At 37.5% G+C, this 14931-nt stretch overlaps 2 protein-coding genes across 2 annotated transcripts in view; both read left to right on the top strand.

Annotated features, from left to right (window-relative positions):
• LOC142160955 (alpha-2-macroglobulin-like protein 1) overlaps positions 1 to 1659 on the top strand; it is a 98693-nt gene extending 97034 nt beyond the window's left edge. Inside the window, exon 36 of the mRNA XM_075216096.1 lies at positions 1516 to 1659. Within this exon, the coding sequence (XP_075072197.1) occupies positions 1516 to 1535 (20 nt within the window). The 3' untranslated portion in view covers positions 1536 to 1659. The remainder of the gene's footprint in view (positions 1 to 1515) is intronic.
• A 2941-nt stretch (positions 1660 to 4600) lies between these two features.
• LOC142160956 (alpha-2-macroglobulin-like) lies at positions 4601 to 14736 on the top strand. The gene is made up of 5 exons (XM_075216097.1): positions 4601 to 6252; positions 7014 to 7082; positions 9595 to 9697; positions 9908 to 9949; positions 14594 to 14736. The coding sequence occupies exons 1-5, from the start codon at positions 6190 to 6192 to the stop codon at positions 14605 to 14607; spliced, it is 291 nt and encodes a 96-aa protein (XP_075072198.1). The 5' UTR covers positions 4601 to 6189; the 3' UTR covers positions 14608 to 14736.
• The last annotated feature ends 195 nt before the right edge of the window (positions 14737 to 14931 follow it).

Genomic DNA, 14931 nt, shown 5'->3' with positions numbered 1-14931 from the left:
TTATAAAGTAGGGTAATTTTATTCCAGGTAAAAAAAAAAAAATATTACGTAGTTCATAGGAATATTCACAATAATGGACCAATAGTTCATTTGGAAAATGCATTCTCATATTTATTGTTAATGGTTAAAACTAAATAGGAATTTTAAAAAATTCATAAATCATAATCATGAGGTTATATTGTAGTAATAAATGAAGGTACTGCAGAGAATGTCCTATCTGGGTCATCATATAAGAGGCGTAATGCAGAAAAGAACGCCGACTCTGTAATATAGAACCAGGAGGCTTTAATGAAAAAGTCCAGGATTATGGACCTTCTTGAAAATGAAAATGATGCTCACTATCTGTGATTCAGTGCCCGAGGACACTGGTCACAACTTCATGAAGTTGCTGAAGCAATATCTGTCACCATTAAGATGATCTGGAAGGTGCATTTTAGGATTAAAAGGTGCAGTCTGTATAGTAGTAGTTCTCTGAACACATTCTTTCTGAGCTGACTGTCTGGCAGCTTAAGTTTGTACTGCTTGTTGCAATTGGGCAGGGTTGACTGCAGCAGGCTGATTCTACATTACTAGTAACACAACTGTGATCTTTTTGGCCAGTGATAATGTTAGGAAATCACAGGCATAATGAGATTATGTTGTATTGAAAAATATTATGGAGGTTATTGCAGTATAAAGAGCAGATAGAAAGAGTTCATGCTCTGGGATAATGCAGGTATGAGTAATTGCCACAATAATATGCAGGAATCATGCAATACCATTACAGTCTTTTGTTGCAACACTGAAATAAACAATATCTCTGAAGAAATACTGGTGCGACAATGAGAATTTAAAGAATCTTCCAATCAACCCACCTCATCAGACAAGCTTATAATATTCCTACACCACCATTTTAATCTCCTGAGGTTAGCCTATTACCACACTCTACACAGCTAACACAAGACAACAACCCTCTGACCAACATTGCTGTGTGACGAATCACACAGCCCACTCAATACTTTTTACCTTTGAATTCTATCTGTACCAATGTGCAATACGTTGTGGCATGTACCCTTCTGTATCAAACCCCCCACTGTCCCATAGATTGTAAGCTTGAGAGCAGGGCCCTCTTACCTCTCTGTATGTATGTAATACCCAGTATTGTTCTATTAATGTTTGTTCCCACTTTTAAAGCGCTACGGAATTTGCTGGCACTGGATAAATAAATGTTGATGATGAAGAACTCATCAAGGAAGAAACAGCTGCGAGTTCAGAGCTTTTTTGTGAACTTATTTGTTGTCTGTAAAACACTGATACTGATAAAAACCTAATTTTTTTTACAAACATTTCACTCATAGCTCCCAAAATTCCTGAGAAGACAACTTCACTTATTCCATGACTGGCCATCCCTTTTCAAATAACGATGACCAAATCCCTAACAGACACCAAAATTAGAAGCAAACTGCAAATGTTGGCACATATGTGATTTGTCTGACACTATTCTGTAATTAACTTCTCTACCCTTTTTGTTTCTAGGTGACAACTCTGGCAATTGAAAATGACAACTGACAAGTGCTTTAAGAGTATCTGCGACCCAGCACTGAGAACTCCATAAACACATTTCTAAATAAATTGTCTCTAACAATGACTAACAAACAATAAAATATCAGTTGCAGCATGTCTTATAGTTTCTGCTAATTTATGGAAGAAAACAACTGCTTCAACACTCAATACAATAGACTTTATTTTATTCAGAGAAGCATGATACACATACAGTATTTCTGTAAAAATATAAATGGTACTATTGACCCTTGCAAAAATAAAATATATTTTGTAAAAATATATATATATATATATATATATATATATATATATATATATAATTAGAAATGGACAGCGCTGAGCTATGACCAGCATAACCTGCACCATCATCCTTTTTATCATTTAGAACAATAGTTAACATGGGCCTTATAATCTGAACATAGTCACAGACTGAGAGGCTAGTCCACAACATGTAGACATCATTAGTCATAATTAGCAGACCCTGGAATTATTGCTTTTCATATGGGAAAACAGTGGGAACCCTTCACAACTAAACACAACCATCGTCCTAGCAAATATGCCTCCACTAATAATATCCCTGTGTGATCAGACAAAAGGATCCTTGCTCATTGCATAAAAATACAAGAATTAATCCCCATATTCTTCTGCTGCTGTGTGTATATGTATATATATATATATATATATATATATATATATATATATATATATACTAGAGATGGGCGGGTCCGGTTCTCCGAGAACCGAACCCACCCGAACTTTGGGTATCCGAGTACTGAGCTGAGCAGCTCGGTACTCTCCCGCCCATTCCGAATCCAAATCGAGGCCGAACGTCATTGTGACGTCGTCGGATCTCGGGGCTCGGTTCTCGCGATACTTCAACTTTATAAATACACGCCTCCACAGCAATCCATCGCCATTTGACAGAGGGAGAGAGCAGGGTGTAGTCATAGGCTAATTAGAGCAGGGACAGAGAATACAATATTGTTCTTGCAATTGCTCTAACCAAAATCGCTAGTGCAGAGAGGAGGATAGAGGTTTATTATTTTTTCTTCATATTTGGCACTCCCCAGCGCTTTTGGGGTGTCCCCCATAATTGTGCATAAATATTTCTGGCTGTCAAAAGTCATATCTGTCAGCAGTATCTACTAAATAATTTTTAGCACTCCTCAGTGCTTTTGGGGTGTCCTCCCTAATTGTGCATTAATATTTCTGGCTGTCAAAAGTCATATCTGTCAGCAGTATCTACCAAATAATTTTTAGCACTCAGTGCTTTTGGGGTGTCCTCCCTAATTGTGCATTAATATTTCTGGCTGTCAAAAGTCATATCTGTCAGCAGTATCTACTAAATAATTTTTAGCACTCCTCAGTGCTTTTGGGGTGTCCTCCCTAATTGTGCATTAATATTTCTGGCTGTCAAAAGTCATTTCTGTCAGCAGTATCTACTAAATAATTTTTAGCACTCCTCAGTGCTTTTGGGGTGTCCTCCCTAATTGTGCATTAATATTTCTGGCTACCAAATAATTTTTAGCACTCCTCTGTGTTTTTGGGGTGTCTCCCATAATTGTGCATAAATATTTCTGGCTGTCAAAAGTCATACCTGTCAGCAGTATCTACCAAATAATTTTTAGCACTCCTCAGTGCTTTTGGGGTGTCCTCCCTAATTGTGCATTAATATTTCTGGCTGTCAAAAGTCATACCTGTCAGCAGTATCTACCAAATAATTTTTAGCACTCCCCAGTGCTTTGCGCTCAGAATGGATATGATCAGAATGAGCAACCAGGTACTGTCACCAGTTCTGATGTTAGTGTTCCCAGTACGTCATCTGGCCAAGGCGATGTCAAACAGAGTGTTTCCAAATTAGTGCAAAAAACAAAAAACAAAATTTTTTTTACTGTATTGAAGCGAAAAAGAAGTGTAACTGAGCAAAAGTTAAGTGACAATAAAAAAAAAATTGCAAGCATGCCATTCTACACACGCAGTGGCAAAGAGAGAATGAAGCCTTCACCTTTGGCTATTAGTGGCAGATCCCAAAAAGTTACCCAGCCTACAATTGGTGCACAACTACTGTTACGCGTCAAAGCCGAGCTGCAAGATAACAGTAAGGCATTAGAGGAGAATGTTTGCTCTGATTCACAAATGACAACAATCCCTGGAGAGTCCATCCAACAGTGGGATGTCTAATCGTGAGCATTCTGCTGATGTGTGCCTTAATAGCCCGAGTGTAGCCGGTGATACCCAAATTGAGGATGCCACTTTGGAATTAGAAGAGGATGAGGGGGAGATTTGTGTAGGCGACGAGGGCGCTAATGATGATGTTGATGATTATGATGCAGACAGATACCAAATTGCCTTTCTCAATTTCTATTTATATTCTAGATTATATAACGGCTGAATAGTTTTCTATTTTACTCCTAGTGGAGAGAGGATCTGATGCAGACAGATACCAAACTGCCTTTGTCCATTTCAATTTTTATTGTACAGTCTATAACGGCTGAATTTATTAGTATTTTATACAAGTGGAGGGGGGCCTAGAGAGACAGAAACCAAACTGGCTTTCTCCATGTCAATTAATATTGTACAGTCTATAATGGCTGAATTTTTTGTTTTGTTTTTAAAAAGTGGAGGGGGGCCTATAGAGACAGAAAGCAAACTGTCTTTTTCCATTTCATTACATATTTAAGTATAAGTGTAGGGTGTAATATACATCCAAAGACGATGGCTGCATTGCCAATATGCATAGATGGAGAGGAAGACAATCTGTTTTGTGTGTAGAATAAATGAAGGCCTACCAACAAAGAATTAAACTGTTTTTTTGGATGATTTATTACCTCAACAATTAGATTACTTATCTCTAAAACAGTTGGAGCACTAAATTGGGTTATTTTAGGCACAAAAACATGGATTTTCCAACAAAATAGCAAAACAAAACCAAACAAAACCAAAACCAAAACACGCAATGGCGGTTTTGCAAAACCAAAACCAAAACACGACGGTAATCCAGATCCAAAACCGAATCCAAAACCAAAACACGGGGGTCAGTGACCATCTCTAATATATACACACATTATATGGACAAAAGTATTCGGACGCTTGACCATTACACCAACAGGGACTATAATGACATATACTTTAATATGGAGCTGGCCCCCCTTTTGCAGCATTTAACTGCTTTCACACAAGATGTTGGAGTGTTTCTGTGGGAATTTGTGCCCATTCATTTTGTACTGCATACATGAGGTCAGAAACTGATGTTGAATGAAAAGGCCAGGCTCGCAATCTCCGTTCCAGTTCATCCCAAAAGTGTTAGGTGGAGTTCAGGTCAGGGCTCTGCAGGCCAGTCAAATTCATCCACACTGAACTCATCAAACCATGTCTCATTAATGCTTGCTTTGTACACTGGAGCACAGTCTTGTTGGAATAGAAAATGGCCTTCCCCAAACTGTTGCCCCAAACTTGGAAGCATAGCATTTTCCAAAATGACTTGGTATGCTGAAGCATTAAGATTGCCCTTCACTGAAGATAAAGGACCTAGCCCAAACCCTGAAAAACAGCCCCATACCATTATCTCTCCTCCACCAAACTTTACAGTTGGCATAATGCAGTCAGGAATGTATCGTTCTCCCGCATCTGCCTAACCCAGACTCGCCCATCTGACTACCAAACAGAGAAGTGTGATTTGTCACTTCACAGAACACGTTTCCACTACCCAACAGTCCAGTGTCAGTGTGCTTTGCACCACTCCATTTGACGCTTGGCATTGGTTTTGGTGATGTGAGGCTTGCATGCAGCTACTCGGCCATGGAAACCCATTCCATTAATCTCCCGTCGCACAGTTTTTGTGCTTACATTAATGCCAGTGGAAGTTCGGAACTCTTCAGCAGTGGAATCAGCAGAGCGTTGGTGACTTTTTTGCACCATGCAAGAATGATTGTAAGCTTACGAGCAGGGTTCTCTTACCTCTGTCTGTATGTATTACCCAGTATTGTCTTATCAATGTTTGTTCCCAATTGTAAAGCGCTACGGAATTTGCTGGCGCTATATAAATAAATGTTGATGATGTTGATGATGAAGGGTCCTAATTTGGAAAGCCGGCAGTCAGTGGCTTGCTAAGTGTTGGAGGCAGGTCAGTGACATCTAAGACTGCTGGCACTGATAATGTAAATAATAATTGTCAATTAACACTGCTTTCCAAATAGTTACCAAAACCACTACTATGCTGCTATCCTAATAGTGACCAGAATATACTTCTATGTTGAGAGTGACTAACGAACATTGCTACCTTAATTACGATCAATAAACACGGATATCTTAATAATGACAAATACACACTGTCTACTATTTTTCTAAAAACATTTTATGCTTGCAATCCACTGATCAAAAGGCAAGGAGATGCTGCTTAACTCTTGTTAGGCAGCATAAAGTAGAAAAAGAAAACAAAAACAACTTTTAGTTAATATGTATTGTTGGCCACTTTCCATACCTTTCTTCTGGGAGAAGATATAAAAATAAGGCATGGAAAGTGCTTGATGATCAAATTTGACATTCTGGGAATGTGGACAAGTCGAATATTAAGTAGATTCAATGCAAAAATAACTCTGTCAAACCTTTTCTTCCTGTAGGTACATAGGTTCCCGTGTACATTCCAACATGGCTCTTATTGAGATAAAGATGCTGTCTGGATACATCCCTGTGAAGAGCTCAATAAGGCGGGTCAGTCCTAGAATGTCTCGTTCAGTTTGTCTATCAGACAAGTTGAGCGTAAAAGCTTTGCCTTTCTAAAAATCCTCAGAGCTAGCCAGGAAAATTGTCCTCGAGGAAACACACAACAATTAGAGCCCAGTGTTTGAGGTCACCCTATAGCAGTAAATTAAAATGAGTAGCCATGGGGTAAACTCACAGCCAGAAGAAAATAATCTGATGTCTTGTGTGTGAATTAGAAAAGTGTCTCATCAGACAGTGTCTAAATAAAGCTTGGCTGAATATGAATGTTGCAGTGGTGAACTGGTATAAAGCATTATGATAAGAAGATGCTAGAGGTAGACACTGCCCGTTTCAAAATTACTACCCATGGTTTAAGACACTTAGACCTCAGACGCAGACACTACTTGTCATTTATATGCAGCGTTTTCCCCTTTCGGAATATAATGCTGCTGCAACCAATATTCAAGATCAATGGTCTCCATGTAAAATGGATCTTTGGTGCACACAGCTTTTTAAGAAAAAGAAGCATGGATTAATAACTACAGAAAATCAATTTGCCCTCCAATTTTTTTAAAAAACCTTTTGACTGCAGATCCGTTTTACTTAGAGGTCCCAGAGATTGACTGAAGTAGCGCTGTACTCATGAAGGAAAAAGGCATCCTTAAAATATGGAGAAAGTTATCTGCGGCCTAAATATCATTCTTTTGAAATTCTTCTATTTTTTAATATAAGATATTAAACATAGGATCTTCTTTTGTTTGTATTCACAGCTGGAGGAAACAAAAGTTATGCAAAGAAGTGACATCCAGAATGACATTGTGACTTTGTATCTAAATGAGGTCAGAATTGTTCGTCTGTTAGCTCACCATGTGCTGTTGGTTTTCTGTTCCTGATCTTACTGCATGTAACCCATATGTCTTCTATATTATTGGTCATATTGTCTAGTGCACGGTCTTATGTTTAATTTTGCTGCTTAGCATGCATCTTAGCCTTACTTCCCTCTGTGTTTATGTCATTATCTACTAATGTTCTGTGAAGTCCAAATAACGGATATGTTTAGATGCTGATCACATGGTTTGCTGAAAGCTCATTTGCACATATTTGCTGTGAAAATGGGTAAAAAGCGTGAAAGCTAACATGTGCTTTGGATGAACTTTTTTTAATATCTTTTTATTGCTTAATCAGTGAGCTTTTGATGTATTACAATTTTGCCAATATAATTGTAATATTTATTGTATGATCTACTCTACTGGTAGCATGTATTAACTCATGAGAAATAAATGGTGTCATCCTATAAAATTTTAAATGCAGCCTTACAATTTTAATGCAGCGGAGGATTGTACCCATAAGAAACCATTGATATTTTTTTTTAATACAATTCCCAGGTGTTAGTTAGCAACTGAAAAGTGCTGTAATAGTGGATAGATGGTGACCAGACCCTAAATCCTAGATAATAGCCAGTAGTGAGCTGAAGTTAGGAATGAATAATGAAAATATAGTCATGATCATGGTATATACAACCAGAGCTAACTATAAGGGGAAACACCTTCCATTTTATGTATTTAGTTCTATAGATTGGAAGGTAGAGCTGGAGATTTGGAGAGATGTAGACAAGAAAGTGTGAATGTGGGAGATATGCACCGTTGATTTAGAGGCCACCGTGGGCTTGCAAGGCCTTTCCATTCATAGTGGACATGATAGCAACATGAGACAATTTAAAATGTGGAATGATCAGAGATCTCTTTTTTTTTTAAATCAAAGTGCAAGTTTATTCGTGAAATAACAATCACCTAGTAAATATTTTAACTAAGGTCCTTTCCCCCTTAAATTGCTATTTTAATATTGATTAAATTGATTTGCCTGCGGTGCTCCAGGATATATGGATGTACTTAGCAGCCCCCCAAGAACTATGGCTGGGTGCACACTACAAGTTTTTTCACCCGATTATCATGCCAATCACACAATAAATGACCGTTGGGTCCAATTTCGCATTAGTGTATTCGTGCCAACGATCATGTTTTATCGTTCCAAAGCACATCGTATTGTTTCATTTGATTTTTATAAACGGACTAAAAATCTCTATAAGGGATAGAACAATGTCGTGCCAATTCTGCAGTGTGTATACACTCATGGCCAGCAGTGTAGGCAGATATCATACAATTTACACGTTCTTGTCAGCAGATGATTATGACAGATGAAGAGCACAGATCTGAAGGTAAATCTTGTAAAACATGTATAGTGTGTACACATGAATCGACATGCTGATCAGGTCTTTCAGTCATTGGTAAAATCGTTAACGATATCGCATCAGGAGAAATTTTCGGTAGTGTGTACCCAGCCTAAGACTAGAAGGAAGGTCACCTTTGTTAAATCTTTTACATATGCAGCTTTTGGATATAACAATCCCGATATTATACTTTTGCCAAATAATGGTATGTGTAGAACATTCTTCAACATTAGACAACATTTTAAGAAAATAACATGCAATACATGACAAAATGAGTTTGCGTAGCAAATATAAAGTATGAACGTTACCTACATGGTTACATATTCTAAGACACATCTTAATAGTCTTCCATCTAAAAATGATTCAATTCAACCCTTAGCATTTAATTAACTGTCACACATTGTTGAAGGCGGAGCTGGCTAAATAATGTATGATACTGTACAATTACTAATTTTTGCCACACAGTGCTTTATGTATTTCTCTGTTCATACACTCCTCCAACACAGACACATCCCTCAGCATCCAGACACCAGTGCGAAATTATTGGTCTATCACCATACACATTTAAATAAAAAAAATCTATTGCATTTAGTTTGTCGTAGTTTGTTTGTTTGTTATGATAATTTTGTTTGTTTAGTTTGGCCTGCTGTTGTATTTGTGGCTACTAAAGTCGCTGTTGTCTAGAAGGTATAACATAACTAGAAGTTATGTAACGCTATGTTGGATCCCATTGCACAACAAAATAAGACTTATTTTTTGCCTTTCCCAATATAGCAACCTATCCTAAAGAACAATAATAAAGTTTGTTCTAATTTTATCTTTGCATTAGGTGTAGTCAAAGAGAGATACTTTCACACAGTCTCATTGTAGGCATTTAATGCACTTAATAAAATTATAGTTTCCTTGTGTAAATTTGCTAACTTATCCTATTCATGGTAACTAGTTATGGGAACCCTGGTGGTGCAAGTGCTTAGATGGGTCGATGGCATTAATACACAAGTTCGGTACAGTTCTGCAACAAAAACTTACTTATGCTTTGTTCCTTTTAATATGATACCATGATTTTATCTTTATCACCAACAAATGTTTACTAGTTTTGAGATATCTATTATCTATTTATGTAGATAAGACCCATCCCTCAACATGTCTCATTCAAGGTGACGCAGGACATTGAAGTTAAGGACCTAAAGCCAGCCACAGTAAAAGTGTATGATTACTATGAGACAGGTAATATTCATATCTTGTAATAAAGTGGTAACTTGTTTGTATGACAATATCTGCCTGAGCGATACATTTGATAAGCTGAAACTTCTACCAAACATTTAACAAAAAACTGCAACAATACATGCTATTACTGTAGTAAAATGGGAATATACTAAATATGTATCTCTTAATAGCATAGCCTGGAGCTGAAAATGTTTTACTCTTATCTTGCAGCTGAACAAGCAGTTGCAGAATACAACCACCCTTGCAGTATTGGTAAGAACACTCTAAGCTGCTTCTGCTTTTCCTAGAGTTGAGAGATCCACTTCTTTCCACTTTGAATTTCATTTGAATATTGATTATTTGCCCATTTCCGCATGCGATTTTGCACAACGAGAAGCATTCATTACAGGTTTCGCCTATCCTGTCTATAAGTCACATAAGGATTGCTGGACAGAAGGAGAACATTTGAATTGAGTATGGCACAGAACTAGTGGTTTTACTCTCCATCCTTAAAGTGCATTTCAGTATTTAGTATGTAGGGTGCAACTATGTACAAAAAAAGTAATTATCTTCAAAGCTTCTGTCACCACAATCATCCCAACTCTTCTTTACTGTGGTAACAGAGTCTGAAAGCACCTCAAATAGTATGTTGGCACATGCTGTAAGTTATTTGATATTTGTCCATTGCGTCTGTCAGCCAGGTGCACTGTGTTCAAGAGGGTTTTGTGGAAGTTCGATTTTGTTTTTTTTACATAGACCACCCCACGCACACACATACGCACACACACAATTCAGTGCACTTTTTTTGTAGGAAATCCTTTTGAATGGTCTTTAACAAACGCAAGAGATTTTACTGGCATAGTAGAAATACATTTACTTTTTTGTGCCTTTACAGCTATTTGTCTAGGTGGATTTGTTAAAATCGCAAAATATTGCTTCTTTCGATGTGAAAAAATGGCACTAGACACATAAATGTACCTGGTTTTCTGTCCAAATACAAATAGTGTTGGATACACAATGAGATATTCCAAATATAATTAGGGTGCAGAGGTTACTGTTAAGTATTTTTCAAGGTGTTCCTACTGATACCCACAGAGTCCTTTCGGTAAAGCAAAATAATGTGATCTCTACAAATACTCTTTGGTGATGGAGATCAGATACCAGCTATTATGTGCCTCACCACTTATCTCAAAACCAACTTTCACTCCTTCCTCAAAATTGCCTCCTGTTCTTCTACCCACCTATGGAGTTCCCTACCACATCCAACCGGTTTCTCCACCAACATTCCAAGCTTTATATGCAGTGACACCACTCACACTGATCACTGTCTGCTCCTGAACCTGTCACCACTCAAAATCTACACTGCTCGCTGCTTCTCCAAACCCCAATCTGGTTGTCCCTCCTCTACTTGTTTCTGATATTCCCTTTCTATACTACAGGAACAGAGCTCTCCATTTCTACTGCTGCTCTTTCTACTGCTGCCCTTTCTTACATTTTGTGTACGTTTGAGACTTTCATTTTGTACATCCTGGGTTCCTACTGTCTGACACTGTGGGGTTTTGGGTCAACCTACAAATAAAATAATAATAATAATCATAATAATAATTAATACACTGTAATTAAAACATTAAAATACATTAATGAGCCATATGAATTTAAGACAACTGCAATTTCTTCTTACATTCATTGTATAAGAAAACGTAAAAGAGTTCCCAATTAATCATATTTTAGAAGTGGTAACTAAGCTGTTGGTCAAAAACAAGACAGAACACTGGTGCCCCCCATCTTGGTTTGAGTTAATGTTGCCTCCCTCAAAGGCATGACAAGGTGTGATCATCTTGCTGTTGGGGCCAGGCCTATCCCTTTACAGGCGCTAACATTCCTGTTTAATTAACAGACCTATTTCACTGTCACAGTCCCAACATTACTTAATAGCATTTCCATTTAATAAACAGAGAGCAAAGTACCTTAGAGGTACATGAGCTAACAAGTGAAAATGGAGTGAAATGTGCAAGTGGAAAAAGAAGAAAGGGAGGGTTTGGTAATTACCTTTATAACCAGTGCATTGACAGGCTACTTTTCTATGTAGCTCAAAAAGCTTCTGGCGCTGATTAATCATGTATCACAATAATAAAAGTAGTGGTTCAGCTCTTGCAGCTGTGAAAAACCTGAGTTATTATATGAAAATCAAAAATAAAATAAAAAACCACAACGTTGAGAGTTGTATCCATTCGATTATGTGAAAAAAGTATTAATAAAAAAATACACATTTCATGAAATAACTAAAATAAAAAACAAAAATATACAACATGAAATGACACTAATTACTACTGATCAGTGCACTGATCTGAAAATACTATTTTTAAAAAGACATTCAAAACCACAACTATCGATAATCTCCTTATTTAAACAATGATCATCAATAGGGTATTATCTTAAAAATCATCCAGTAATATATATCTCATCCACCTCAGGTATTAATGATTTATTCCAGAAAAATCCAAAGCGAGACTTTTACAATGTCCAAATATATCCCTCGCTTGTATTATATAATAAACTTCTGTGTAAACCAAACTCTCAGCGATGAATTATTTTAGTTTATTTTTCTATGATTGGTTGAAGTTGGTGATTAGGCTGCAAAACGTAGTAGCAGAAACAATTAGTGCAATAAATGGCACCGTGCTGAAAAGGGAGATTGGTTGGTTGTTGGTGCACTTTATTAATGAAATGACAGTTTGTAAATGCCAAAATATACCCAGCAGTTGTAGTGGATAAATTATATCAAATAAATATCAATTAAAAGAGGTATACTGGATAAACTAAAAAGAAAAGAAAAATAGATGAAAAGATATTTCAGTGTCATGACCCAACTTGTGCACTGTTTGAGGATTCTGCAATGTTCCTGATATATTATATAACTAGATAACCCCTCAGATGCCTATGACTGACCATGTTTTACACATTCTACCATGCTTCAGTTATAAAATACTACAGTAGTTCTAACATTAATCACTGAATAACATGTGTCCTGTTTTACAGCCACATATTGATACCTTGATGGAGATACAGGATGTATATAGAGTCTTAAACACACTTAATGTTATACTTAAGCCAAAATATTTTACATTTAGCCCTGGCTCCTCTTGCTTCTGTTGCTGCTGGATGGGACTGCTGGTCAGGTGACTCTAGTTGCTAGGAGCTATTTAGAAGTACTGAAGCCCAGTGCTTCCAGAAGAAGTTTGTTTGAAGTACACCTTTCATCTGCACTGGAGGTGGACTTTATCATGGTAGATGTGAGGAGTGATTACTGGCTTAGAGCCGTTCTTCCTGTCATTGTTACTAGGCGCCCCCTTAGCCTTGCACTATGGGTGGTGTCATATGTTGAACCGCCCTAGTTACGGCCCTGGCACAGGGCCACTAATAGTTGCAGTTCATGTCCCAAATCACAAAGAGAAATCATAGACAATCCAGGATGAAATGTGGTTGTAAACTCCAGAGACCAGACGCGGGCTGGCATATATCAGCCCGGGGGGCGCACAGGCGGCCGCATCACATGACATGCGATGCGGCCGCCTGTGCGCTGACGCGGCCGCATCCCATGTCATAAGATGCGGGCGTGGGTCAGTCAGGTAATTTTCCATCACAGGGGCTAACAGCGCTAAAACTGAGCGGCCCGTGGGACCGATGCTCCCCTGTCACCCGGGCCAGCCCGCCCCTGCCAGAGACGTATGACATTTGTTGATGCTTGCTGATTGACTTTAATATCCATCGACTGTGATCAGCCTCTTTTTCCTGTGGGTATTATTTATTCAGCAGATTTTTTGGCAATATCCAGAACACTTCTCAAAATAATTAGTCAATGGTTCTCCTTACACCTACAACTAGCTGTCGAAGTGAAAATTTAGAAGTGACGGTAAGGAAAATGTAAGTGACTGGAATTTGATAGCTTTACAATCAAAGCAGTAGAAGATGGTATAACACCATATAGCAGCCCACTTTGACCACTGGTTACAAAAGGAAGTGATACATGGTGATTGGTATCGCGATTTCTGCTGATGACAATGGAAAGTGTTATGGAGAGATAAGCTATGCCTTGTATACCCAATATCTTTCCTCTCAATAATGCTTTATTTCATTCTATTACAGTTATAAATTAGCAATAGTATGTAATCTATGGGAATAGTCAGTAGTAAAATACTCCCAGTACTCATAGCTCTTGTGTGAGACCAGTTTCCCCATCAGCATGACCTGGATGACCTTGGATCCTTTGGCCAAGACCAGAGTGGGGAAACTGATGAACTTTAGTGCCTCGTATTGACACCAGCTGCTAAGGGTGTTACTTGGAAAATTGATGCACAAGTATATTGTTACTGTCTAAAACTAGAAAGTAACTTAAAATGTAAAGATGGAATAACACTTGTACTGTACACCTTTTAATGTGTTGACAAAGTTCAGATTTTTTTTGTGACTTTTTTGTAGGCTATAAAACACTGATAATGGAAATAGAAAGCAATTTTGTAGAAGCAATTAACATATATAATTGCTTCCTTTTACCTTAGTGTTATTTAATGCATTTTTATTAGAATAATGTATTGTAGTTATAACCTGTTTGTGTGGTTTCATAGTTGATCATTAATATTATATTCCTTTCAAGTTACCATAACTCACCTGTACTATAGTTCTCACTTTACTACAATCTCATCGCTCCCAATATTCCTGAGAAGGTATTCCAGATACAATAGACAATGTCCCAGATCTGCTTAAACCATGCCAGATCCAGCCAAACCACACCTATTTCATGAGTGGCCATGCCCTTTTCAATTATGACCACACACCTGTTAACCGCCTAAAATCAGAACCGCATAGCGATAGTAATTAACTTCTTTACTCTATTTTTTTTGTTTGTTTTGTTTGCAGGAGTTGACAATTGAAAGTTGTAACTGACGAAGGCCTGGCTGTATGAATACTTGCGACCCAGCACTGAAAACTCCATAATCACATTCCTAAATACAGTCTCTCTAACAATAACTGAGAAACAATAAAATATTTGTTGCAATATGTCTTATAGTTTCTGCTAATTTGTGGGACAAACACCTACTCCAACATGTACTCTATACAGAATGTATAAAAAGCAAGTACAGTTAAATAGAAGGGGAACAAACTGGATACATAGACAATTTTTATTTAAAAACGCATGATATGCATTTTAGTAAATTATTTATGTAAAAAATGTAAATGGACAGTGCCTCTCTATT

This window comes from Mixophyes fleayi, chromosome 6 (genome assembly GCF_038048845.1).
Source record: "Mixophyes fleayi isolate aMixFle1 chromosome 6, aMixFle1.hap1, whole genome shotgun sequence".
NCBI lineage: Eukaryota > Metazoa > Chordata > Amphibia > Anura > Limnodynastidae > Mixophyes > Mixophyes fleayi.
This window is presented reverse-complemented; position numbering and strand designations above follow the sequence as displayed.

What these genes read in the sequence shown, in the direction of transcription:
- LOC142160956 (XM_075216097.1), top strand. Translation starts at nt 6,190, where the DNA reads ATGGCTCTTATTGAGATAAAGATGCTGTCTGGATACATCCCTGTGAAG. An exon ending in TGACTTTGTATCTAAATGAG is followed by an intron (nt 7,083 to 9,594) that starts GTCAGAATTGTT and finishes CTATTTATGTAG; the next exon opens with ATAAGACCCATCCCTCAACA. An exon ending in GTATGATTACTATGAGACAG is followed by an intron (nt 9,698 to 9,907) that starts GTAATATTCATA and finishes CTTATCTTGCAG; the next exon opens with CTGAACAAGCAGTTGCAGAA.